Genomic DNA, 23791 nt, shown 5'->3' on the forward strand with positions numbered 1-23791 from the left:
ATAAATATAAATATAAATATAAATATAAATATAAATATAAATATAAATATAAATATAAATATAAATATAAATATAAATATAAATATAAATATAAAGTCGTGTGAGGGGTCACCCTCACCGTGGCTTCCCAACTACTACCTGTGAGGTTCAGAGGAACCACCTGAGTTAGCTATCACTATTCAGTGCAAGAGGGAGCGGGGAATCATAGTAGTGCACTTACTAAGGACAGCTGGGAGAACTGAGTGAGCGTCTACTGAATAGCAGCGCTATATGTCATGAGAGAGTGTGTGTGAGGACGGGAGGTGTATAGTGATGGCATAAACAGACAGGTAGTCAAAACGAGGGAGAAGGGAGAGACAGAGGGAGAAAGGAGGAAGTCGAGGTGAGACGGGGTTTATGAAGACAGAATAACCAACCTCATCACGCCAAGAACCTCAGTGACTCATTCACAGACTCGCAGCCTACAGTGATCGCGGGTGCATAATTGAGTGTAGGTGAATTGAGCTGATTTGATCCACTTCGACTGCCTCACATCTAGCGCTCACAGTCCAACAATGTATTGATCTCGAATTCCAATTGGCCAGACCAAGCATTGATAAGATTGAGTTCTATGCCAGGTACTGTGTTGGACCCGAGTTGAAGGTGATTCGTTCTGTGCTGTTGATGGATTGGCTTGACCTTCGCGACGACCCAAATCTCAACAGTCAGGAGGGGCATCAATAGTTCCTCGTGATGCCAGTGTTGTCGAAGGGATCGTGGATGTGCCAGTATTCGTTCATCATCGCCACTTTTGGCCCACACAGACGGCTTCTTCCATTGCTGCCATGTTGTGCGTGTATCAGATTCTGCCATCAATCGCTGCCCTTGAACCACCTAAACTTCATCCTACTTCCGACCACAGCCAACAGCCACCTCTCTCACCTTCTTCAAGTGCAAGTTCCAGAGAGCCTGTTGGACGAAGCAAACATGGTGAGGGCAATAGACTTTAGGCATCAAAGCAACAGTCTCCACAAAGACAGAGATCATCACCAGCAAGCCATTTTGCCTTTCGGGCGACCCACCGAAAATGGAATGGTAGATCATGCTGGCGTTTGGTTTGGCAATCATGAGGGCGACCCAGCCTCCGATCAGACAGACAAGCACGAGTACATTGACCAATTTTAGGACCATCTGGAAGGCCACGAGGTTGAAAGAGGGACACGTGAACCTGAGACGACGAAACAAACATTGAGTAAATCCTTGGCATATTTGCTTGGTTGCTAGCACTCGTTTCGGCAGACGGAAAAACATCAATTCCGTGGCGCAGGGTCAAGTTCAAGAAAGTTAGACGCGAACAACAATTCTCAACTCACAACGCACGGGTGATGCATGTCGCACGGTATTGATCTCCGAGAATTGCATCAAGCTGCCACTTGATCCGACTGCAATTCTGCAGCTGTCGACTGAACAAACCTGTACGGGGCTGGATGAAAAGCGCTCTGTCCCGCGTTGAAATAGCTAGCCATAGCTTCATCACTTATCACCAGCATCTATGTCCACGTCTCCTCCGACTTCTAGATATACACTGGACTTAGCATCATTTTCCTGACAGGCTGCCAGGAGTCAGCAAACAGCTTCCCTGGAAGCCATTGATTGGTTAATTCAAGCAGGCCCAGGTTTTGACAGCTCTGACAGCGTGCGATCCCGACCCTTGTCCTTGAACCAATGGACTCTCCGCACCAAAAAGGGGGTCAAGGCATGAGATCTTCAATTTCCAGCTCTTTTTGTCCTTAATTTTGATGTGATATTGTACTTATCAAGCTTCTCAGGTAATTTTGGGCAGAGTGAACGTGCGCAAGCCTTTACGTTTGCCGACAACAGGCAAGATCGATCAAAACTCTCATCAGTTCTCTCCCACGGCCACAATGTCTGACTTTCGTCCATTGCCTTTCTTCTCCTTCTGCAACTTTGTGTTGTGTCGGTTTGTCACCAGTACTTACACGCAGCATCTTGAGAGATGCGTCCACTCCTTTTGTCTCTTGTCGCATTCGCCCAATTCGCTTTCGGTCAGACCGTGTACGTTCTGCGAGATGACTATACTGCTGGTTCTTCGGCCGGGTCATTTGCAGACAACTTCGATTTCTTTACTGTACGTATTCTATGATATTCATTGGCCAGCGGAGGCTTAATGAAGTACAGGACAACGATCCTACAAACGGTTACGTGAACTATATCAGTCAAGCAGCCGCAGTTGATTCTGGGCTTCTATCAACACTCCCAGATGGCAGCATCTACATGGGAGTTGATACCACGAATGTGGCCACAGGACGGGGGCGCAATAGCATACGAATCGAGAGCAAGAAGCTCTATAACCATGGTCTCTTTATACTCGGCCTTGCCCATATGCCGGGTGGGCAGTGTGCGACCTGGCCAGCTTTTTGGTTGAAAGGCCCTGTGGCCCAATCGTATAGTGAGCTGGATGTCATCGAAGGCATTAATCTTGATTCGACTAGCGTGCTGTCCCTGAAGACAAGCCAAGCGTGTTCTATTGGTCAGCAACCCATGACAGGAACATTGCAGACCACCGACTGCAACATTAATACTGGAGGTTTAGTCGGATGCTCGATTAACTCTACCAGCCCTTCAACATATGGAACCGGCTTTAATCAGCAAGGTGGTGGAGTGTATGCCACAGAATGGACCAGTGATGCTGTAACCATTTGGTATTTTGCCAGGAACTCCATACCCTCGGATGTCCTTACTGGTACCCCTCAGCCAGCCCTTTGGGGACCGCCTTTGGCAAAATTCGTCCCCAGCTGCAGACTTGATGACAGCTTTGTGGATCAGAACATCGTTATGAATATTGATTTCTGCGGCGATTATGCAGCTGACCCATATTGGTACAACCAATATCCCTCATGTACTGCTCAGGCTACCAGCTGCAACGCCTTCGTCAGGGACAACCCAGGTGCTTTCGTTGACACCTACTGGCAAATCAACCAGCTGAAAGTCTACCAACAATCCACTGCGAGCACCACAAGCAGCTTCACGACTACCGGCTCTACTAGTTCCACATCATCTCCAAGCCCCCTGCCAGCTTCGACAACTTCAGGTTGTAGTTCATCATCTTCCACTACATCACACAGTGAGGCTTCAACAACATCTGGATTTACTGCTACCCAATCTGTCACAGGGACAACATCAGCATCGACGGGCATTTTTGTTTTCACCCCAGGTTTGCCAAACCCGCCGTCATCGAGTTTCCAACCAGTTGATGATTCGACCACAACATCATCTTCGCCTGCTGGAGACATCAGCACCACATCTGCAATATCTTCCACTGCCGGCCCAATTATGGCCACCACCTCATCAACCACATCACTAGAGTACATAACATTATCGTCGTCCTCGTCAACTTTCACAATTGGACCAGTTGTTGGCTCAACCACGACTACACTTTCTTCTCAATCAGCAGTTGCGCCACTTCCAGGATCAGCATCGACCAGTGTATCGCAGTATTCCACATTGAGTTCTAGCTCTATGATTGATCCCAACCTGGATTCTACAACAAGCTCGTCCTCTACTGCAGTAATTGCCGGATCAACCCCCACTTCAAGCTACACCTCGGCAACCTCACCGGCATCATCCCCCGTGACAACCTCGAAGCAATCGAGCAGTATCAGGCCACAATATTCAAGTTCTTCCATCAAGAGCTCGCTCTCTTCTGATCAATCAGAGAGAGGAGGATGGGGAAGTCATGGAGTTTCTTCAACTATACTTACTACTACACTGACAGGTAAGCATGTCGTATGAAGTGCGTCACATACGATTCAATCACACTAACATTCGAAAGGAACTTGGATTGAACCCTGCCCGACCGGTCTCACCACGAGAACAACTTCGTTTGTTACTACCCACTGTGGCTGTAGAGATCAACCTCTTCCAACATTTTCACTGGCCACCACCACAATTACGTGTCCGGCAGGTTGGCCCATCACGACTCCATTTGTGGTTACTAAACCTGTTCAACCACAGCCAACTGGACATGGAGTCATCGTTACGATTGATCATGGGCACGAAGTCACCATTTCAACAGATCGCAGTGGCAAGACAATCACGATCACCGGGCCTGTCGACACTCCAACTGAAACAGTTGTCGTGCCCGTCACCGTCCTACCACTACCTCTCGCGGGTGCACATCCCCATGGACCTCCGGGAGCACCTTCAGGCACTCTAGTCACCAAGACTGGGTCACCCTCCGGCCTAGAACTAAGCTACGGCAATGGAGCAGGTGGTGGTGCACCAACACAGGCAGCCAATGCTCCGCACAATTTCCCCTCTGCATCTGAAGCCGCCACTCCAGTCTCGAACATCAGTCCCGGAGACGCTGGAGGATCTGGACATCCGGCCGACGGCGGCAGCGCAGGCAACAACGACGATTCAAATAATGACCACCTGAATGGAGCAACTGGCGGTGGAGACTCCTTCGGTCCAGGCTCCAATAATGGAGACTCATCTGACAACGTCGACTCAAACGGATACGGCAATCAAGGTGTGGCTGGCCCTAGCCCGAGCACTTGGATCGCGAGCTACACTGGCGCCGCCGCAACTGTCGTTGCCAGCTCGACTTTGTTCCTGTTCTTGGCTATCATGTCTTTTATCTTTTTAGAGTTGTCTGTAGTTTGATCAACACACTTTGTTGGCGTTTCCATAGGTTACAATGGCCGTATTGTTTTTCACGAAGCAGCCTGGATGCAAGGTATACCGGGCTCTACTGCGGTGGCGCCCGTGCTGGGCGCAATAATTTTTCAGATGAGAGCACATCTATATAATTCTAGATATCATCAAAATTAATTGAAAAGTATACGGAAACTAGTAACAAAGTATAGGTAGAGAAGAGAAAGGGGAACTATACCGGACCACTGCCCATGGAGATCGAGACTACCTCACGCGACTTGCAAGGCTGAAGCGATATGCTGAGATGTTGATGTGCTTGACGTATCAACATATCATTACGCTTTCACCTTACTGAGGGAGGATGGGGTGTAGGTCACTTGCAGAATAAATACAATACACTTTGCGAGGAGGAGATAAGGTTGGGAGGCAACAGGCTCTTTCAATGGCAAAGTCGTGGGCGATCACCAGTACATACGAGAGCCTCGCCCACTCTCCTCCACTTGGACCCCAAGCAACTAGAAGAGGAACTAGATCTGCCGGCTCTCCTCCAACGGGTTTTGCAAGGCGAAGTACATCTGCCTTTCCGAATCATGATAGCCGCGGCCCAAAGCAGCATTGTGATTCCGCACCAGACAATAGTATCTGTATCGAACGAACGGCGGCTTGGGCCCAATTGGAACCATAAAACAACATTGGCAAAGGAAGGCTTTGGCCTTGGGCGCTGGTCCAGAAGCCATGTCACCACAGGTGTCAAAGCTTCAAATTAGTGGTAAATCACGAGAAGATGTTGGGAATCTACAGACTAGAGCCCACCTGGCTCGGAAAACGAGCATTTCTAATCATCCTAGCAGCCCTATCTCCAGATCGGAGTCTACAATCTCGGCTATGTTGTCTGCTTTGACTAAAAGCTGGTTGAAATCAATGCGCAGGTGCCCCAGTACATGTATTGCCGTCGGTCATCTAGCGCCCCGACTAGGTACACTCCTCCACATGGAGGCAGCAATGCGCCTGGCCAGATACGGAGCATAAAGCTCAGTACATAACAATTGGCCTCGGCTAACGTCTTGGCCTGGGATATGCCAAGGCACGTAGCCAGGGTTTTGCGAGTACAGCTGCGCTAGAGACAAATTGAAAAGCCGCTTCTCGTTTTGCACCCAGCGACGGAAGTGTCGGCAAGTGGGCAAAAGCGGCCAGGTACTCCTCGAACGAGTCAGCTCGTAAAAGATGGATAGGGTACTCCGTAGCTCAGAAACAACAGCCCGAGTGTATCCAGGAACGTGGCAATTCATTCGTCAACAAACTCCGTAATGTGAAGCCGCCCCCCGAGACCGAGACCACGTCCACGAGAACCGAGTCTCCTCGAAAAGGATCCCGCTTGATGCTGAGCCCCGCATGCTTCGGCTAATGACGCTTGTCCTGCTTGCCTTGAGGTTAACGAGATGGTACTCCGTACACCTTGGTGCTTCAATTTCTTCACCATTGCCACACCACTGCCGATTCTCCAGTCCTCGTTTCGAGGTTGGCCACGGGGTGATGCCGATGCTTCCAGCAGCAAGATAGATTGCGCGTTCACTTGCCCTGAATGATAGGGGCGACTGCGGCTACGAGAGCGACATGAGAAATGGAGGAAGCTTTTGCATACGATGCTTGCCTTGCAGAAACCTAAGACCGATAAAGACTCTCGTACCGGGCACGACTAGGGATTGAATCCCTTGCTATGAAGGACGAGGACTGTTGGATCGAATTTTTGGTAAGGCGGTCACCAGCCTACCCCTGAGCACTATGTGTCACCCACGTGCGTGCGGGACCTGAACCTCGCTTGCCAACCCCGTACTGCACGTTCGGTTGCAGGCCCTGGTGCTCCGTATAGTGCTCCGTACTGGGTACTGGGTCGTGGGTACCTAACTCCGTCCTCCGGATGAGTACGTACATTTCCAACGCCAAACAATACACGTGTTTCAGCCTCCACGAGCCGGCACCACACTAAATGGACGAGCCAGTCCAACGTGGGCGATCACATCCTTGAGGATTGGGAGACATCTGCTAAAGCAATGCATAATTTATTGGCAGCAAGCTTCCCCGCGGGATTGTCACCAGGATAGGCTTAGATTGAGCCCCGGCGATCTGCATGTTCACATCAGTCTCCACTTGGAACACTTTGCATGTTCATCAACAGTTTAGAAGCCAATCTGCGCCATCATGCCACTGCATGCTTATTAGCGTTATATGCAAAACCCCAAAGCAGTTTACACGTACGACTCTCCGCAACAGGAGTTGGGAATTTGACTTTCTGGAAGGTCGGTGCCATGGCTGGCGCTCCCTACAAATTGGTACCGCTGTCTACCTGTTATCGACAATATCAACGTCCTCTGAGTTCTTGTCACCTGCCCAGTGGATGAGAGAATGGCTACCGCTGCACAACCTGTTTATTTCGAGCTCAGTTGGTCAATCCTGAGCACGATAGGTTTGGTCAACACCCTCTTTGGGCTCCTTGTTGGCGGCATCACGACGTTTTCCCCGATATGCGCGGTTCCAATAATCACCTCGCTGAGTTGCGCCATCGCCAATGGCCTTTGCTACTACGCCTTTTATAATGAATCCTACCCGGTCACAAATCGAGCGGTGGCATCGGTGTTTGCAGACATAGCTTGGATGGTAGGAAAACATCCATCACCCCACCGTTTGGTGGTAGAGATGCTGACCCACGGTCCAGGCACAAGAGGCAGGGTATTCGTTTTACAGTTACATTATCCTCACTCGAATGTTACGCAGGAAGTCACTATATATTTTTACGGGACTTTTCTGGTTTTCGATGCTCGGTATCTTGAGCATCCGTGTCTCGATCGCAGTGTTAAGAGTAGGAATTATTACAGGTAGTAACGACAAGGGTCAAAAGACAATCAATAGCTTACACGTGGGCTACTTTGTATTAATCGCCACGGTGGAGTGTATCAGCGCTTTCTTCCTCCTGCGGACCTTCCATAAAGCCAAGGTGATGTCTCGAGAGACAGCCATTCGGACAGACTTGCTTCGCCATCTCATGCGGAGCACTGAAGGTCGCCTGGCACTCCTTGCCATCCTGGGAACAATGAGGGCAATCACATATTCATTCCAGGCTTCCGCCCAGAGTGCAACGGGCATTGCTAGTCAGCTGGACCGGTTTGCTTACACCCTGGAGTGCATGTTCCCAATCATGATGCTGTGAGTAATTGCGAAACCTTTTGTGTCTAACTTTAGCAACTGTTCATTGACTGAGAACAAACCTACAGGATTGATATCCTCGCGTCAAGACTAGTCTTCCATAAACCGGGCTATGGGACTTCTTCACGACGTGCGCGTGACCTTCCTAACCATGGTCGGACAGTCCCGCCTAATCAAAGCCTTACTATGCCCTCAGATGCATCAAAGAGAAACTATAATGTCAATGTACAAGGCGCTTCGGTTTCAGTACGAAGGACGAGCTCGGAGGAACGAATCATCCCAAACCACCCTGATCAATTTGGATCGAGTCCGATCGGCCTGCAAAGCATGAAGTCAGGCCAAATTAGTGTTAGAAAGACGGTAGATGTTCAAGTATACCCCACAGACGAGTGACTCTATTACAGAGGGTGGATGTATTGCATTACCCTTATTTGCATGGCAGGTTTGGGGGACAGCTCGACGCCATATGTGCTGATCGAAACTCACAGATGCTCACAGACTTAACGATGTATCATAGATGTCATGAAGGTTGATTGGAGCGTATTGTCTACTTCCTATGTCTTGAAAATCCCGTAACACATTTCCTTCACCTTCGCCAGCCACTTATTTTCTCTTATCATGGCTTCTTCAATTGCAGAGGGCGTTCGAGAAGTTGGAGATTTTGTAGCCGAATCTGTCGCCAACATGAACGAAAGTAAGTAGATCGCGAATCTTCAGGAGAATATCAAGGAACAAAACAACAAGCGAAACACCACAACCGATGACGGCGCCAAGATTGCCGATATTGACCATTGGTCTAAACTTTGATCAATTAACACGGGCGCAACTTGTGTCTACGAACTCAGCGTAAGCGTACTCCGCGCTGGACAATTCCAGATCTAACCTCATTTCAATGTGACGAACTTGCCGTCATCTAATTGGCCCTACAATTAACAGTAACGGCAGAGCTGACAATGATTCTGCATTTTCAGAATAGCAACTGGAATTGGAAGTTCTGTTCAAGTAATTTTGAAATCCTTCTAGCATTAATTATTCATTTGCTATAGCTACGAGCAATTGCGCCAAGTTGAGCATCGAAGACGATCTCCGAGTCTCCCTTTTTCCTTCTTTCTTCCCTCCTTCCCTCGACTTGTTATTCTCCTCAGCAATACATCGACTTCGGAAATGATCCTGATATCCCGTTCCAATTTCCCTCACTCATGAGTAACTTGCTGTACTCCGCCGGCCTAAGACGGCTTCTTGTTTCGGGCCAGAGAAGTCTTCTAAGCTTGACGGCCTGACGCAAAGTAATCGTCGACTTGCTCCAAAGTCAGTCTCGCCGTATCTGGCACAAATAAGAACACAAGCACAAGCTCTCCACGAAAGTAGCTCCGAAATAGAAATAACCAACCCTGGCGCCCATATTTCTGTAGACGCGGTCCAGCATATACGGCGTCCAGAAGGTAGCCCCAAAGGCAAAGATGTTGAAGATAACCGTAGTGCTGGGTTGAACGTAGGTACGGAGACGAACACTATGCATTTCAGCTGATGAGAGCGAAACACATGGTCCAATCAAGGCTTCCACAGCTGCCCGCAGGCACTAGAACACAACCACAACATTTTGAGCAATGGAATTGCTGGGCCCTAGACCAGTGCTCACCCGACGAGAAAATCATCATTGAAGTAGCCATGATGCTGGACCCAACCAGGAGCGAAAGCCGCCTGCCGAGATATTCCGGGGCAAATGGACCAGGAATCGTTCCTGCAAAGATACAGAGCGCAATTGTGAGATTGGTCAGATAAGGATTGGAAGTCTCGACCCCATACAAAAAAAAACGCGGTGTAATAGCCAACAAATTGGATTCCGGCGATCGCAACACCTACTAAAACCAGCACAGATATGAAGGTTCTGCGATTTTTTTTTGTTCTATAGATCTTGATCCATGAAGCTGTGGCAGTTATGGACCGGTCGAGTTTGATATGGCTCTTGACATCTTGAAGCTGTGTGGCCACAATCTCAGAGTATGGTTCTGCTTGTTGGCATGATGCAAACCATTTCGTGCTTGCTCTTCTCTACCCTTGATGAGGAGCCATCGAGGCGACTCACAAAAGAATAGAGAACCAGTTCCGAGTATAAGGTTAAGAGGAATCTGACACAAGATCGCTATCTTCCACTGCCAATCCGAGGTTGGTGCTAGTTGAGCTGCACCAGCGCAGACGGCAGCCGCTGAGACGTTGCCCAAGGACAGGCCTGCGTTGAACAGGCCAAGTAGCAGTCAACGCTTGCTGGGAGATGTACATTCCGAATCGTAGACGATAGCCACCGCCTGGAGTTGGCCTATCCCAATCCCACCAATACGCTTGCCGACCATGTAGTTCAAGAAGCTCCCACCAGTGCCCAGCATACCGGCAGCGGAGAGGATGCACAACCCACATGCCATTTGGATCATGTGTCTTCGACCGAACCATGTGCCCAGCAGCCCCGCTAAGGAGGCACCGACAGCGAATAAAAGCATCGGAATACTCGTTAGTGGAGTCTGTAGCGTAGATAGCACCGCAATATCGGTGACTGGGTCGGACACTTGCTGGCAATGTCCAAAGGCTCGACCATATGACGGCATAATCAAGGCCGCGCCCTGATAGCCAAGGTCGAACTTTGCAATTCAACCGGCGAAGGCGATCCAGATTGAAAATACAAGCATTGTTCTAGTGGTTATCTGGTTGTTGGCCTGATAAGAAGACTCTTCAAGCCTTTTGATGGGCCTTCCTGTCATTGTACTCGTCTCATATTCTTAGATCCTTTCAACGTGTCTTAATCACCACACCAAGATGTCATTTTCATCTCAGGCGGCACAGGAACTCAAGGGTCTGCCACAATCTGTGCTCTCACCCGCCTTTCCTCCCCAACTCACCCTGTCAAGATCCATGCTCTGGTCCGCGATCTTGATAGTCCCAACGCTCAAGCGTTAGCAAAGCTTTCACCGTCAGCCAAACTTTTCAAAGGTGATAACGACGACGTGTCTGCCGTTGCAGCTGCAGCAGAATCATGCACGGCATGCTTTTTTCATCTCAACACAGGTTGGACCGACTTCAAAAGTGAGCAACGGCATGCTGAGAATATCCTCTCAGTCCTCTCAACAGTCCCCTCTGTCAAACGAGTCGTCTATACCACCACCGCTGGCGTCAAAGATCCTGGAGTCTCCGGAAACTTCAAGAACATTAAAGAAGGCACCAATCGCTACGCCTGTATTGAAGGAAAATACACCAACGAGCTTGCAGTTCAGAAAGCCGCCGAACAAAACGGCTGGGCTTGGACCATTATTAAGCCAGCAAACTTTCTATCTAACTTTTTGAGCCCGGTAGCGAAGTGGATGTATCCACAACTGGCTGAACATCGGATTTCAACTGTATTGCCGTTCGACTACAAATTTATACATCGCCAATAACAGAGCGGGCATATTGCACTACAGTAGTGAGTCCATGGTTAAACCTCAATCAAACTGTGGTCAAACCTTAGTTATTTCTCGTTTAACCGTAAGAATCTTGAATAGAAAAAGAAGGAGAGTATTTAAATTATTCTTAGGCTTATTTACCAAGAAAAGAGAATACTATTGAGTCCTAACCCCATTACCGCAGTGGCACCTATTGGCAAGTGTAACTTTTAGGACAGAAAGCTAACAAAATTATACAAGCACACAAGCGACCCTACAGGAAGCAACACGGTGTGACGGTCAGACGCGGGGCCGAGTAGTGGTTTCAGCCGATCTACTCAAGTAGCAAAGGATTCGATCAGTGTCCAAAGACTGTGATGGAAGAGTTGTGACAGATCAACTGGCGAACTCCCTTATATTCAGGAGAATTTTTATGGTCAGCAAAGATATAAAACGATGAATTCCATTTCCTACCTCCTCCTATGGTCTAAACGTCTACGAATCATACTATTTCACGACCTTGACTGTACCACAGCCTCTATCGTTGAAGCTACCTGACGGAAGCGTCGTTACCGGTAGCAGTTTCTTTCCGCTGAAGGCCACCATCACATTGTCATCCCCTGCCATACCGCCAGTGGTCTTGGTCCATGGTGGTTCCTGCAACAGCGACTACTTTGACATCAACGACAGACATATCGTACGCCAGTTTACCAAATCCCTGGGTATCCCAGCCATTGCTCTCAATCGTCCTGTACGACGTCTCGATAGGTGGAGCTATCACTACCGTTGCGGCAGGCTCAGTTGGCCGAACTTCACCAGTTACAAACTGTCAGGTCTAGCCCTGTCAGCTGTGGGCTGCTCTCCATACACGGTACCCATGTCACGCTGTTTCGGGGACGGGATACGCAATAACTGGTAAAGTCATTGAAATTCCACATGAATAAAGAGAGAAACAAGCAGCCGGATCGAACGCTGCTTTGTTCGACGTTTTGGTTTTCCAGTTAAGAAGAGGCGAAGCGAATACGACGAATGAGGAAATGTACGGCATCAATGTACAGTGGCCGACTTATCGAGCGTCTTACGCCAAAAATGTTCGTGTATAAGTGCTTTATTCTGTGGGAAATATCGATACGCTCTGGCGCCTCAATGCAGACACCATGCATGAGTTTAGTCAAACCTTCACAAACTCTTCTTGGGTAGCGAGCAGGTTGCTGACCAATGCACCACATGCGATCGAATATTCATACCAATGTTCCGGTCTCCTACTGCGCGTTTTCGGCTTCGCTTTGGAATGTTCTGCATCATTGGCGATCCAGGGGGAGAGAGACAAACAACAAAGCAATGGCATGTCTTCCTGAATCTGAAACATCTCGACTCATGAAGCGACTGGCAGTCAGGGTAAGGAGGGTAGATTTCAGATCGTCTATGAACTAGTGCTGGATTCATCAAAGTGCAAATGCTCAAGTTGATGGATGAAAGTAGCAGTGATTCACTAGTGAGTAGTGCAGCAACTAGCAAAAAATATGGAATCTATTCTTTATTGATCAGACTATCCCATGAGACTGTCGGTGACATGATATCTCTACGGAACGCTTGGTGCAGAAGCAGTCATGGCTAAGCACCAGTATGAGAAAAGTTTTGATTCCATGAGATGTTTGATATTTCAGACAAAAGCTCTCATCACCTGAACTTTCCGTGCACGCCTCCGTACTCTCTCATATCAAATCAACATTCCAGAAAGCTTGTCTGTCAGCTCTTGCAGTTGGCGCAGCCGCAAAATGCCAGTGGGAAAGTGGGTCGGAGGGAAAGCGATGGTGGGAGGGAAAGCGATGGTGGGAGGGCGGGATGGGTTGGATGTGCTACCCGTGGAGAAGAGGTGTCTTGGGCGAGGGATTGACCTCCGTGGGTCAGGTGCAGACTAATAGAATTCGCAAGACGATATAGGGTACTATGAAGAGACCTTGAACCGTACCTGATAAGCTCTCCGTCTAAGGCTGGGCATAGACCATATGTTGAAACACCAAGTAGACAGGAGCATGGCGGGGAAGGCTAATTATCTACGCAAGGCTGGCTCGTTACGGCGCGTGCGGTCAGAGTACGCAATCTTGACCGGAGTATATCTATTTTTGTAGATCTGCCTCAGCTTCTATGCTACTAACTGTGAGGGTCTGGGAAAAATGGCGTAGTAATGGCTCCAGTCAAATGGCGGGATGCTCGGAAAGGAACTTAGGAGAGGTTGAGTTTCGCCGAAGTATCGTGGTAGTCAGGTAAAAGGAGTAAGGTCGTGCCCACGACACTATCACGTGTAGCGTTGGCACATGTGACTCTCGCCGGAACCTGCCTGCCGCTGGCCTACCCCTGCGCCACGCTAACCCACCAACAGTTAGATAACTCGCCGTACGAGGAACTGTGACTCGACAAACAATTCGCTCTAATCGTTACACTCGGCTCAGGATAGCTCATGAATTGACTCAGTCACGCTTACCGTGGGCTTAGAAGCTTAGGTCAAACTTATATTCGACATGTAAAGATTACTGAAGATGATGGAAAGAAACCAGAGTGGTACGTCCACCCTTCTCATCATAAGTACCAAATAAAGAGACTCCGATTTTGGGCTCCTTTGGTGGGTCCCATCTTAGAACCTCTATGCGAGCGATTTCCAGGGTCTCGTTTAATCACCTAAAAGTTATTTAATTTTGATTTCCTAGATGGGCCCCTTTAGGCTCCTAGTAGGTCTACCTAGCCTATTCTAGATGAGTTGTCCAACACACAGAATCACCACGCTCCCGGGTATAGATTTGCACCGTCACTTAACGTTATGTTCATCAAATGGGAAAGCCAAATCACGTATCAGATTTCAATAGCGAGGCTTCTTAAGGTGGCATAGACAGAAACGAATGTGAAACCTAAGGAAATAGCATTAGGGTGATGGTCTTGAAGACGGACAAGTCATACACTATCGAATGCAGACGCCTCAGCCCTGTGCCCTGGCCATTGTACTAGGCTAGCCCATTGGCTGGTTCAATCTAGTATATAGGATACACCAAGGCCGGACCTCAAGTTGAGACGAGCAAGGATATAGTTAAGGAAGCCTTATGTTCGAGGCTTTGCAGGGCGTACCATAGCGTGTATATATCTATATAATTGATGCAACTAACTGTGCCGGTTGAAGAAAGAGAGAGCCTTCAATTCATTCATTTGCCAACATCGGCGCCGGAGTGTCAGCATGATGTTCTGACCGCGGGACTTGGACTTTTTGTTCCAACTTAACGGTTTCGCTGACTGATATTGTCTAAAGTGTAGAGAGTTATGAGCGGCCGAACGTTTCCTTTCTATTATTTGATTACATTGAGCTTTGCAGGCCTCTCATCCGATAAGGTCATGTCTAGACGTGCAGAAAGGAAATGCCTGTGCAAATCTGACTTCTTTTATGCGTCGGCCAACTTTCCAGATTCGTTAAGCTTTTCATTTCGCAGTTGACGCTCCGTCGCCCAGTTGGATCAATGATTTTGGCACCCTTGTGAGAAGACTAGCCGTATTTAGTCCAAGGTGGAATCGAGGCACGGTCTGGAGGTGTTGTTCCTTCTCCGACGTCGATCTGCCCTGCACCTATTCCTATCGGCTCAGCCTTGCTCAGACCAGGCAGCAGCTTGACTAGAGAAGTGGCTGCAAGAGCACTCCTAGTATAACTGAGTTGGGGCGCATTTCACTGCCTCTACATAAGCTCTACGCAGAAAGTCTCACACCCCTGGTAAAATTGCTAAGTGAGCCAATTACAGAGCTGAATTCTGCTTTACCTACCAATCAAGCCGCTTTCCAATTTTTGAGGGGCTTGCGGACTTTTGGCTCGACACTGCCAGAATGGGCAAGGCGTTGGGCTCCAGCAATTGTATGTACATACGAGTATGCGGGGCTGCTTTAGCCTTCTAATTGGGCCCCAGGTTGAGTCCCCGCCTCTGGCTCATGTGGTGGCTGTGCTGTATTATATGATGCGGACACGTCTCCCGTTTAATGTTCAGCCTTTGTCAACATGAAGAGAGGCAATTTTACCTGCCTTCCAGATTCTCTTATCGCGTACCAATTGTCCGCTCTGGGGGAGTGGTCGCGAAGTTAATAACTTCCGACTTCAAAAATGACCCCTCTGGTAGAAAATGAGAACCAAGAGGTCGACGCGATTTTTAGGAAGGCTAGAGATCAATTTCTTGACACTCTTTCCGAAAAAGACAAATTTGAATTCTCTCGTGTCCAGACTCCACAACAGCTGCTCGGCTCTTTGCAAGCCCCCAACACATGGGCCAAGAAGCAAGGGAAATGGACGAAATTTCTCGGACGCATCGGTCGGATCAATGAAAGACTCGAGCCGTATTTCAATATCATCAGTATTGTGCTCCAGGCCCGCCCAGAGTGGACTATGATCGCCTGGGGTAGTATTCGACTGATGCTTAAGGTTCCTCCCACTTACTTATTGGTAGCAATTTTATGAAACTGACGAGGGCTCCAGTTGGCGTCAAATTTCAGTTCTTTTTTTGAAAAGCTGGTCGAACTACTGGAAGAAATCACAAACTCACTCCCAGGCTACAGAGATGTCCTAGAGTCTGCTGACAAGCTTGTTTCGCCGAACTTCAGGCTCTCGTTACAGCGTTTATACACTGATTTGTTCGAATTTTTCACTTCTGTGACAAGAATATTCAAAAGAAAAGATGGTTGTAAGCATACCATTGCGAGCATGAAAATATTGCCACATGTTCACGCGTTTTAGCATTGCGCAACGGCCCATCTGTGGTCTCGCGATTACTTTGGCGCCCATTTGAGACGCGGTTCGACAACTTTCGCAAGCGCCTGGACGGCCATACGAAAGTCTTTAAATTGGAGGTGGCAAGAGTTGGAATCAAGGGTATGGTAGGGAACATGGAAAAGCTACGAACTCATGAAGAGATGCTTTTAGACATGCAGACTATAATGGCTCAGCACGAAGTTCTCACCAACCAAGTTTTGCAGAAGACAACAGAAAATGAGTTCGGTATGCTAATACCCTGACTCTACTAATTTCGGTGACTGACAAATGTTTGGCAACGCAGAATCAAAGGTTCAAGACCTCAGGTCATTTTTAGATGGTGCGGATGACATCGAAGAATTTGACAGAGCCACTGAATCTCGGGAAGAAGGCACAGCAGAGTGGATCTTCAATGACCAGGCATATCGCAGCTGGCAAGCTGCTATCAAAAAGCCACAGTCTTCTACAGATCGCAGTAGTCAAATATTATTGGTCACAGGTACAAATTCTGTCAATCGTGCTTCAATGTACTCATCGATTCCAGGTATGCCTGGGAGTGGCAAGACAGTACTTGCAGCCGCAGTGGTCAACAGCCTGCAAGCACTGAATGGTGGTACAGACACAGCAGTCTGCTTCCACTTCTTCTCCTACCTCAATTCGAGGAAAATGTCAGTCACGGCGGCTCTCCAGGCCCTTTGCACTCAACTCTTGAATATCTTTTCAACGAAGGTTCCAGTTCTAGAAGCAGTTTCCTTCTTGAGTCGACATGCACAAATGCAAGGTAGAACAAAGCACACAATTTCAGAACTGCAGGATTTGCTGTCTCTCATTTTGCAGCGCATAAATGCATGCTACATCGTTGTGGATGCTCTCGATGAATGCGAAGACCCTGTCGCAGTGGTCAACCGTTTGGCTGCAGCCTGCCAGGATACCAAAACACAGATCATCATTTTCAGCAGACCGAACGTCGACAGTTTCAGAAGTTCGAATGGCTACTTGCACATAAAAATCGAGACACAAAACACCAGTCCTGACATAGAAGTCTACCTACGATCACAGATCGAGCTGCTGCAGGAAGACTCTCTGCTTCCCGACTGTGAAACTGAAACAATTCTCCAATGTCTTCTTAGAGGTGCTCATGGAATGTTTCTCTGGGCGCGTCTTATGATTGCTTACCTGAGGTCTCCAGCATTGACCGCAACGAAACGACGAAACGCCATACTAGACCTCAAGACTCCGGAAAGTTTAGATGTAATGTACCATAGAATCCTTCAGCTGATTTCTGGGAAGATCAAAGAAGAACAAGAGCTTGCACGGCATATTTTTGCATGGGTTTCATGTGGTGAGAAGCTCCTTAATACTCAGGAACTGGAGTCTACAATCAATCCACAACTCAAGGTGTTTGATACTAGCGTTCATGATGTGCCTACAGACGCTTACCCAGATTTCGAACATACAGTTGTAATGGTGAGCGGAAGCCTCGTGGAAAAGTATGCCGGAACATTCCGATTCATACACAAGTCAGTGCAAGACTTTTTCCGAACCGACTGGACACAAAGACAACAATCCATGGATAAGTTTGGCTCAGCAGATTCTATCCGGCCGACAGTGTTCGAAGCGCACACTATATTGGCTTCCACATGTCTCTCCTATCTTCTATTTCAAGCTCCATTGTCACCCCTATCAGGTGATATGTTTCAACCTGCAAAGAAAACAGACATCCGAACGGTATTCCCTCTACTTGAGTATGCGTCTTGCTGTTGGGGCCGCCATCTGAGAGACTCAATTCCTGAGGGCGCCGGACCTACAGTCTTCATTAAATTATGGCGGCCTCAATTCGCAAATCTATCCCATCGGCTTTCCCAGTTTCTCGATTCCCAGCTACTGTTGATGTCCTGGGTTGAGTCTATTTACATATTTCTTCAAACCACTAGGCACCTAGACCTATATGAAGATTTGCGACAATGGTCGACTACTGTTGAAGAATCTAGTGAAATCTACCTCGGGTCAAGAGGTTCGAAGGTTCACCGAGAAAGAAGTGTAACACTTCTAGAATTCTGCGCAATTCTTGAGCAGTACTTCGAGCTTTGGTCCAAAGTGCTCTCGGCGGAGCCTCACCAGATATGGCAGGATATTACAGCGTATACGCCAAGCAAGTTCTTTCGATCCACAAAAGCGACAGATGTTAGGTCAATGCCTGCCCGCAGACCGCAAGGTGATAAAAATAGCATCAAGCCAGTGGCGACGATGTCTAAGCATTGTGTTCGGAAAGAGTCTTTAGCAATCTTGACAGTATGGGCATCTAGGTACAATTCCTTTTTGCAGCTCTAACTCCCAAAGTTTGTTCTACTAATAGCTTTCACAGGTCATTCGAAATCCTTTGGTCTGATTTCCTTGCCGGTAAACGCAACGTCGACTTGGGTGAGCACTGTAGCAACTGGGTTGTTCGCTATGAGGTCGGGAACTCCGATTCCCCTACAATGGAACCCCGTGAGGAATATCAATTCGATCTTGACCGAAAAGAGATTGAGGTCCAGCTCCAGAGATACCTTGCTTTCGTCAAGACCACCCATAAAGGAGCCCAAAAGTGGGCGTTTCCATTTCCAATAGCGATATCTGAAGATTTGACCACGTTTTCAGTTCTTCTGGAGGTATTTCGACAAAGCCGGTGCTCAGAGACGCTGCATGAATGGGCAAGGTTGATACTTCCAGAAGACTCGATCCGCCGCCGACCCGGAGGAGCGCAGTCTCTCCCAGATTTTCAGCAGCAAAAACATGCGCACCCACTAGGACAGCAAGATCAAGAACTAGTGATCCGCGTATGCCCATTTTATGCCCTCAAATTCAACGACTCCTCAAGCTCGGTGCTGTACATGGAGAAGAAGATTCTGAATACACGAGTGAAAGACAACACAACCTATCTGCTTGCAGTATTCAGCGTCCGGGAGTTACAGGATGCATATGAATTTATCCTAACTGGCTCAATGCAGCAGGCTAAAGGGGACGCGCAATTCAGATTTTGTACTTTCCATCCTTTCTTGCCACTTCTCCTCTACCACCAGCGCACCTTACTTTCGGGGATTTCTGAAATTCAGCTTTGGGCATACGAGACGTCACAACACGACTGCTTCCCTTTCAAAGGAGGGCTCGAGGACTTGAGCTTCTCTGCATGCGGTACAGAAATTGTCGCCAAGCACTGTGGTAATCCACGCCCCGAGACTCGTTCTATCAGCAACAGTCCGTTAGTGCTTGCACTGCGAGGAGCTAGCAATACACCTAGCGCCAAATGCAGGAAACGTGCTAGACGGGATTCTGAAGATGATATGGTGTCTTCTCGAAGTTTAGCCCTCAATTCAGTTCAGCCTTGGGCCACAGGTGCAGATTTGGCCGCGGGCGGCTTTTCGTCTGGCCAGCTTACTATGTCTAGTGACTCCGTGACTCAGATATCGTATGTAAGCAACTCGAAACGCTCCAAGAACGCGATTACACTAAGGCATCGCTCCGACAGGGCAGAAGTGCATCAGACTTTAACGCACTTACCCGATATTGATGGCATCGACGAGGTCTCTATTAGTGTGGAAAACGCAGCGCAGAGCGCTTTAGGAGATAGTGAATTCGATGTCGGGAGTGGGAATGTCGACAGGCACAAGATTAGGCTGTTCCTGAATCAGCGTGCGGCCGATTTCTCCACCATGGAGCAGCCACTCAGCGCGCATTTGCCGGCGATAGTTACAAAGGACGTTAGAGCGCTTGAACCGGCAACCAAGCGTGGAGAGGCTCCTAGGAAGGCTAAGACCCTACGCATAGAACATCCTGTCAGTACCAACGACGGAGAGGTGCAAGATGCCAATTTTGTGGGACAGCTGCATATGCAATATCCGCCCAACATTATCGAGATTAGTGACGAGGACGAGGAAGCAGAGTACTTGTAAGGTACCCAAGAACGCGCTCAGAGATAGCCACGCCGAGCGCAGGACAACACAACAACATTCAGGCTTGCGGACTCACGGCTCAGGCAAATAGGGGGTGCACAGGTCTGGAAATGGAACTGGAACTTGGAGAGGTCAGTGATGGCGATGGTATAGGTAAGAACGCACCACTAGAACGCACTACTAGAATATCTATTACCGGACCCACTAACTTCACCTGGCTCGCCCTTTCGTCCACATTATCCCGATTTGCAGGAATCAAGCTGACATAAATGAACGTAATACACAGGTTGGCATGGTGGAAGCAATCACAAGTAAGCAGAGGCTGCATCTTTAGTTGGTCTTAAAGCTCAGTCTTTTCAGCGGTATCGACGGTAAAAGAATTAGAACGGCGATTCTCGACGACGAAAAGCGGGATGACAGCCACTAAAAGTTTAGGCGCCGTGACAATATTAGCGGGTTCTGTAGTACGGGCAACTATGAGCCACGATCTCCACTCTGTGATTATACGGCCACTAGGTGCCCTGTTGTGAGCGTCACGGCTAAGGCTACAGAAAATGTTAGGCAGCATTGTAAAAGCAGGGAATCAACCAGGTCCCCTAACAGCTCGTTTGAACAATGCCTGGTCGAGAGGCAGGTTTGGCCGATTATAGGGGGGGCCTGATTGGGCACCCGGTGTATTGCTCGGGCGTGCTCAGTGATTCTTAGCCAAAGGATCAGTCAAAGCTCAGGTTAAAGCGGCCTTCGCTCACCCTCTAGGATCAAATCGTAAAAGGCAATTAGGATTTTCGTTCTCAAGTAATCTGGGTAGTCGCTCGAAGAATGTGCACATCCAACATTCTCTTCTAGTGTTTGTTTTTCAGCCTGATATCAAGCCAGGAACTTTGTACAGAGCCCTTGTGACAATCTGGATAAAGGACGGTCTCCATTCCCCTAGAGTACGATATTTAGCAGTCCTTTTGGTGTACCTTGCGCGTTAGCCAACCCCTTGGCTAGCTATGCAGTCAATGCTCCTATCACTTGGCTCCCATTTTCCAACGTGGAAATGTCACATGGCTCCTGTCAGACATTGTGCAACGTGTGTCAGAGCACACTTTCGTAGTGGATGGCCGAAACACCACAGGAGCATATTGGACACGTTCTCGTACTGGTGGACCCGAAATGAATTTCCCCAGACAGTGTATCGTGATGATGCATTGACAGCGGCTGACTGTCCAACTACCCAACACTTATTCCACCACGTCTGGATGTCGGTTACGAGCTACCACTTAGCCACAGGGATCCTGTGCCATTGCCAGGGCAATGGCTACCAGTAAAGGTAGGCAGCGGCATATGGGCAGGGGATCCTTTCAAGATGGTTTGCGCCAAGGGTTCAGCAGATCTCCAGACGAGAGCGTTGAGAAGATCTCAAGGGCGTAGGGGCTTCTCTATCGACAAAACGTTCCTCTGTGTTTGCCGTCTGTTACTATTTCTGTGTGCCAGTCATGCGAAACATTGACCAAGTCAAAGTACACTCCACGTCAAACTGAGACAGGCCAAACCATACCCAGTGGAATTTCGAGATTCTTTGCTGGTACATGAAGAATGCCTGCCTACTTACTATCACTAGATACCTAGCCAGAGTGCTAACCCCTCTGATTAGCGACACAGGGCAAGAGAGAAAGCGAATTCTGTACGTTGTAAGGGAGGAGCCACCATGGTAGGTCGCAAACTACAACGTTCCTGCAACTCATAAGAGTAATGAACAGGAGATTCATGCAGCTTCTTCCATCTCTTTCTCTTACCACCCCACCCCTTTGTATCTCCCTCCTATCATCTCTCTGACTCCGTCGTGCTCTGCTCTCATCTTGCAAGTGATTTGCACTCTCCTCATCAAAGATTGTTCTCGACCACGAAGACCAATATGCACGCAATCAAACATATCCTTCTCCTTCTCGTCTTGTTTGTCTTTCTGACCACCCACACCCATGCACTAAGCGAGCGCTCCGAGGTTGATGGACCATGCATAGGAGCCAATAGCAATCCCGGCGTTTGCATCAAGACGGACAAGTGTACACAAGGCGGAGGTAGCTACATTTCAAATGCCTGCCCAGGGACACCAGACAACATCAAATGCTGTACAAAACCCCGCTGCGGTACGAACGATAAAGGCCATTGCCGCTTCACGTCGTCGTGCGCCTCGGGCATCACGGAGACCAATAAATGCCCTGGCCCTACCACTTTCAAATGCTGCATGCCGGCTGGTGGTGGATGTGGAGTGCCTGACTTCCCAAACACAAGCTCTGGTTGCAAGCAGATGGCCATCGACGGAGCGAAAGCCATTGTCGCTGCGTTCCCGTGCAAAATCAAGTCGATTGGTTGTATCAGGAAGTGTAGTGATCCCAGCTCGAGTGATCACTGTACCGGTATGGCAACTGACATGATGGTCGCTGAGGGTGGAGTGAGTGGTTACTCAACTAGCCCGCTGTGTGCATAATTTCTAGATGTTCTAACCACTTGCTACTACCAACAGAAGAAAGTCACAACTGGAGAGCCTATCGCCGAGTGGGTAATGCGTCACGCAAGCGCGCTGCACATCGCGTATGTGATGTGGGGTCAGAGAATCTGGAGCTCGAACAGAGACTCGGTCAAGCCGTGGTCGGAGTGGAGGTACCAGTCATGCACCAAGATCAAGAACTGCATCAATGGGGATCGAGGTGACAATACTGCAAATCATTGGTGAGTAAGATTTTCTTCTGCGCAAAGAATGATGACTGATTAGCATGTCAGGGATCATGTCCACGTCAGCTACAAGTCTTAAGAGGCCAGCGCGATGGAGGGAGATGGGAATAAGTATATTTATACAATCAAACAGCATCATTGCACAACTCATATGGATATGCCTCCGCCGACGCGCATAGGACGGCTCAAATGAGTGAAGAGTGTAGATACTTCTGCTTGATGTTACGTCGTCCTGATGGCAGGATTTGATTCAGTATCAACATTGGAATTGTGCAAGCGTCCCTTGTGATTCAGAAGGAGAGAAAAGTAGTGATAACTAGGTTCAATCCACGTGACCTTGAATGCCAAGCAGCGAAGTTTAGCCGATAGAAAAACAAATTTGTCCTCAACCTCATTTCTTCAACCCTCACTAATTACTGCCCATCCATCCTTGAATCTGCTATCGTGTTCAAACAAGAGCGCTCATGAGGGCATGTCATCAGGATGCTATGATAACCATGCCGCAACCATCGCCACCAGTATCTGGCTATGTATCTGCCTCTCTTTGCTAACCTGGTGAGTGGCCACCCAACCGGAGAAGAGCATCCCAACTTCCAGAGATCTTTCACCTGATGAAATTTATCATACTTTTTTGTTCCGGCGACTTTACGAATGAGCCATTGAACTAAACATGCACTACCATCTGACATATTCTTTCTCTCTGCATCTCCTATACTGCGCTGGAGACAGCTTTTCATGGGCCGGGATAGCTAACGCAACGAACAGATCCTTCAAGCCCAGATGTGTAGGAACTTTCGAACGATTGTACTCCTGCTTCAGGTTCTTGCTTTGTGTTGGTGAGTCATGCCTTCTTCTTTCTCGCGCCGCAAGTCTGCATATCATCAGTAACTACCACCATGATATTGCTATCATCGCCCCCAACCTTCCATGATGACCAAGGTTTAAATAATACAGTTCTGCTTCTGAATCCAAAGTTGAAGAAGCCATCTACCAAGCTTACCAATTGTCTGATCACACATTCATCTCTTTTATATATGATGGTTTTTCATTTTTCAATTTTCACACCGCTACTCGGATTAGAAAAACGGCTAACGAAGAGG

General features: G+C 48.4%; 6 protein-coding genes across 6 annotated transcripts; 5 read left to right on the forward strand and 1 right to left on the reverse strand.

Annotated features, from left to right (window-relative positions):
* Positions 1–1996: 1996 nt before the first annotated feature.
* Positions 1997–4665, forward strand: A1O9_08461 (uncharacterized protein; the record flags this gene model as incomplete). The annotated part of the gene is made up of 3 exons (XM_013402847.1): positions 1997–2128; positions 2179–3365; positions 3909–4665. The coding sequence occupies 3 exons, from the start codon at positions 1997–1999 to the stop codon at positions 4663–4665; spliced, it is 2076 nt and encodes a 691-aa protein (XP_013258301.1).
* A 2394-nt stretch (positions 4666–7059) lies between these two features.
* A1O9_08462 (uncharacterized protein) lies at positions 7060–7861 on the forward strand (the record flags this gene model as incomplete). Its single annotated transcript, XM_013402848.1, has 2 exons — positions 7060–7311; positions 7370–7861. 2 exons carry the CDS (start codon positions 7060–7062, stop codon positions 7859–7861), a joined length of 744 nt encoding a protein of 247 aa, XP_013258302.1.
* Positions 7862–10112: 2251 nt separating this feature from the next.
* Positions 10113–10457, reverse strand: A1O9_08463 (uncharacterized protein; the record flags this gene model as incomplete). Its single annotated transcript, XM_013402849.1, has 1 exon — positions 10113–10457. The coding sequence occupies one exon, from the start codon at positions 10455–10457 to the stop codon at positions 10113–10115; it is 345 nt and encodes a 114-aa protein (XP_013258303.1).
* Positions 10458–10665: 208 nt separating this feature from the next.
* Positions 10666–11282, forward strand: A1O9_08464 (uncharacterized protein; the record flags this gene model as incomplete). Its single annotated transcript, XM_013402850.1, has 2 exons — positions 10666–10716; positions 10758–11282. 2 exons carry the CDS (start codon positions 10666–10668, stop codon positions 11280–11282), a joined length of 576 nt encoding a protein of 191 aa, XP_013258304.1.
* A 4893-nt stretch (positions 11283–16175) lies between these two features.
* On the forward strand, positions 16176–19973 carry A1O9_08465 (uncharacterized protein; the record flags this gene model as incomplete). Its single annotated transcript, XM_013402851.1, has 3 exons — positions 16176–16287; positions 16379–18347; positions 18407–19973. 3 exons carry the CDS (start codon positions 16176–16178, stop codon positions 19971–19973), a joined length of 3648 nt encoding a protein of 1215 aa, XP_013258305.1.
* A 1900-nt stretch (positions 19974–21873) lies between these two features.
* A1O9_08466 (uncharacterized protein) lies at positions 21874–22770 on the forward strand (the record flags this gene model as incomplete). The annotated part of the gene is made up of 3 exons (XM_013402852.1): positions 21874–22417; positions 22490–22688; positions 22740–22770. 3 exons carry the CDS (start codon positions 21874–21876, stop codon positions 22768–22770), a joined length of 774 nt encoding a protein of 257 aa, XP_013258306.1.
* Positions 22771–23791: the final 1021 nt, after the last annotated feature.

This window comes from Exophiala aquamarina (assembly GCF_000709125.1).
Source record: "Exophiala aquamarina CBS 119918 chromosome Unknown aczIA-supercont1.7, whole genome shotgun sequence".
In the NCBI taxonomy this organism is placed as follows: Eukaryota; Fungi; Ascomycota; class Eurotiomycetes; order Chaetothyriales; family Herpotrichiellaceae; genus Exophiala; species Exophiala aquamarina.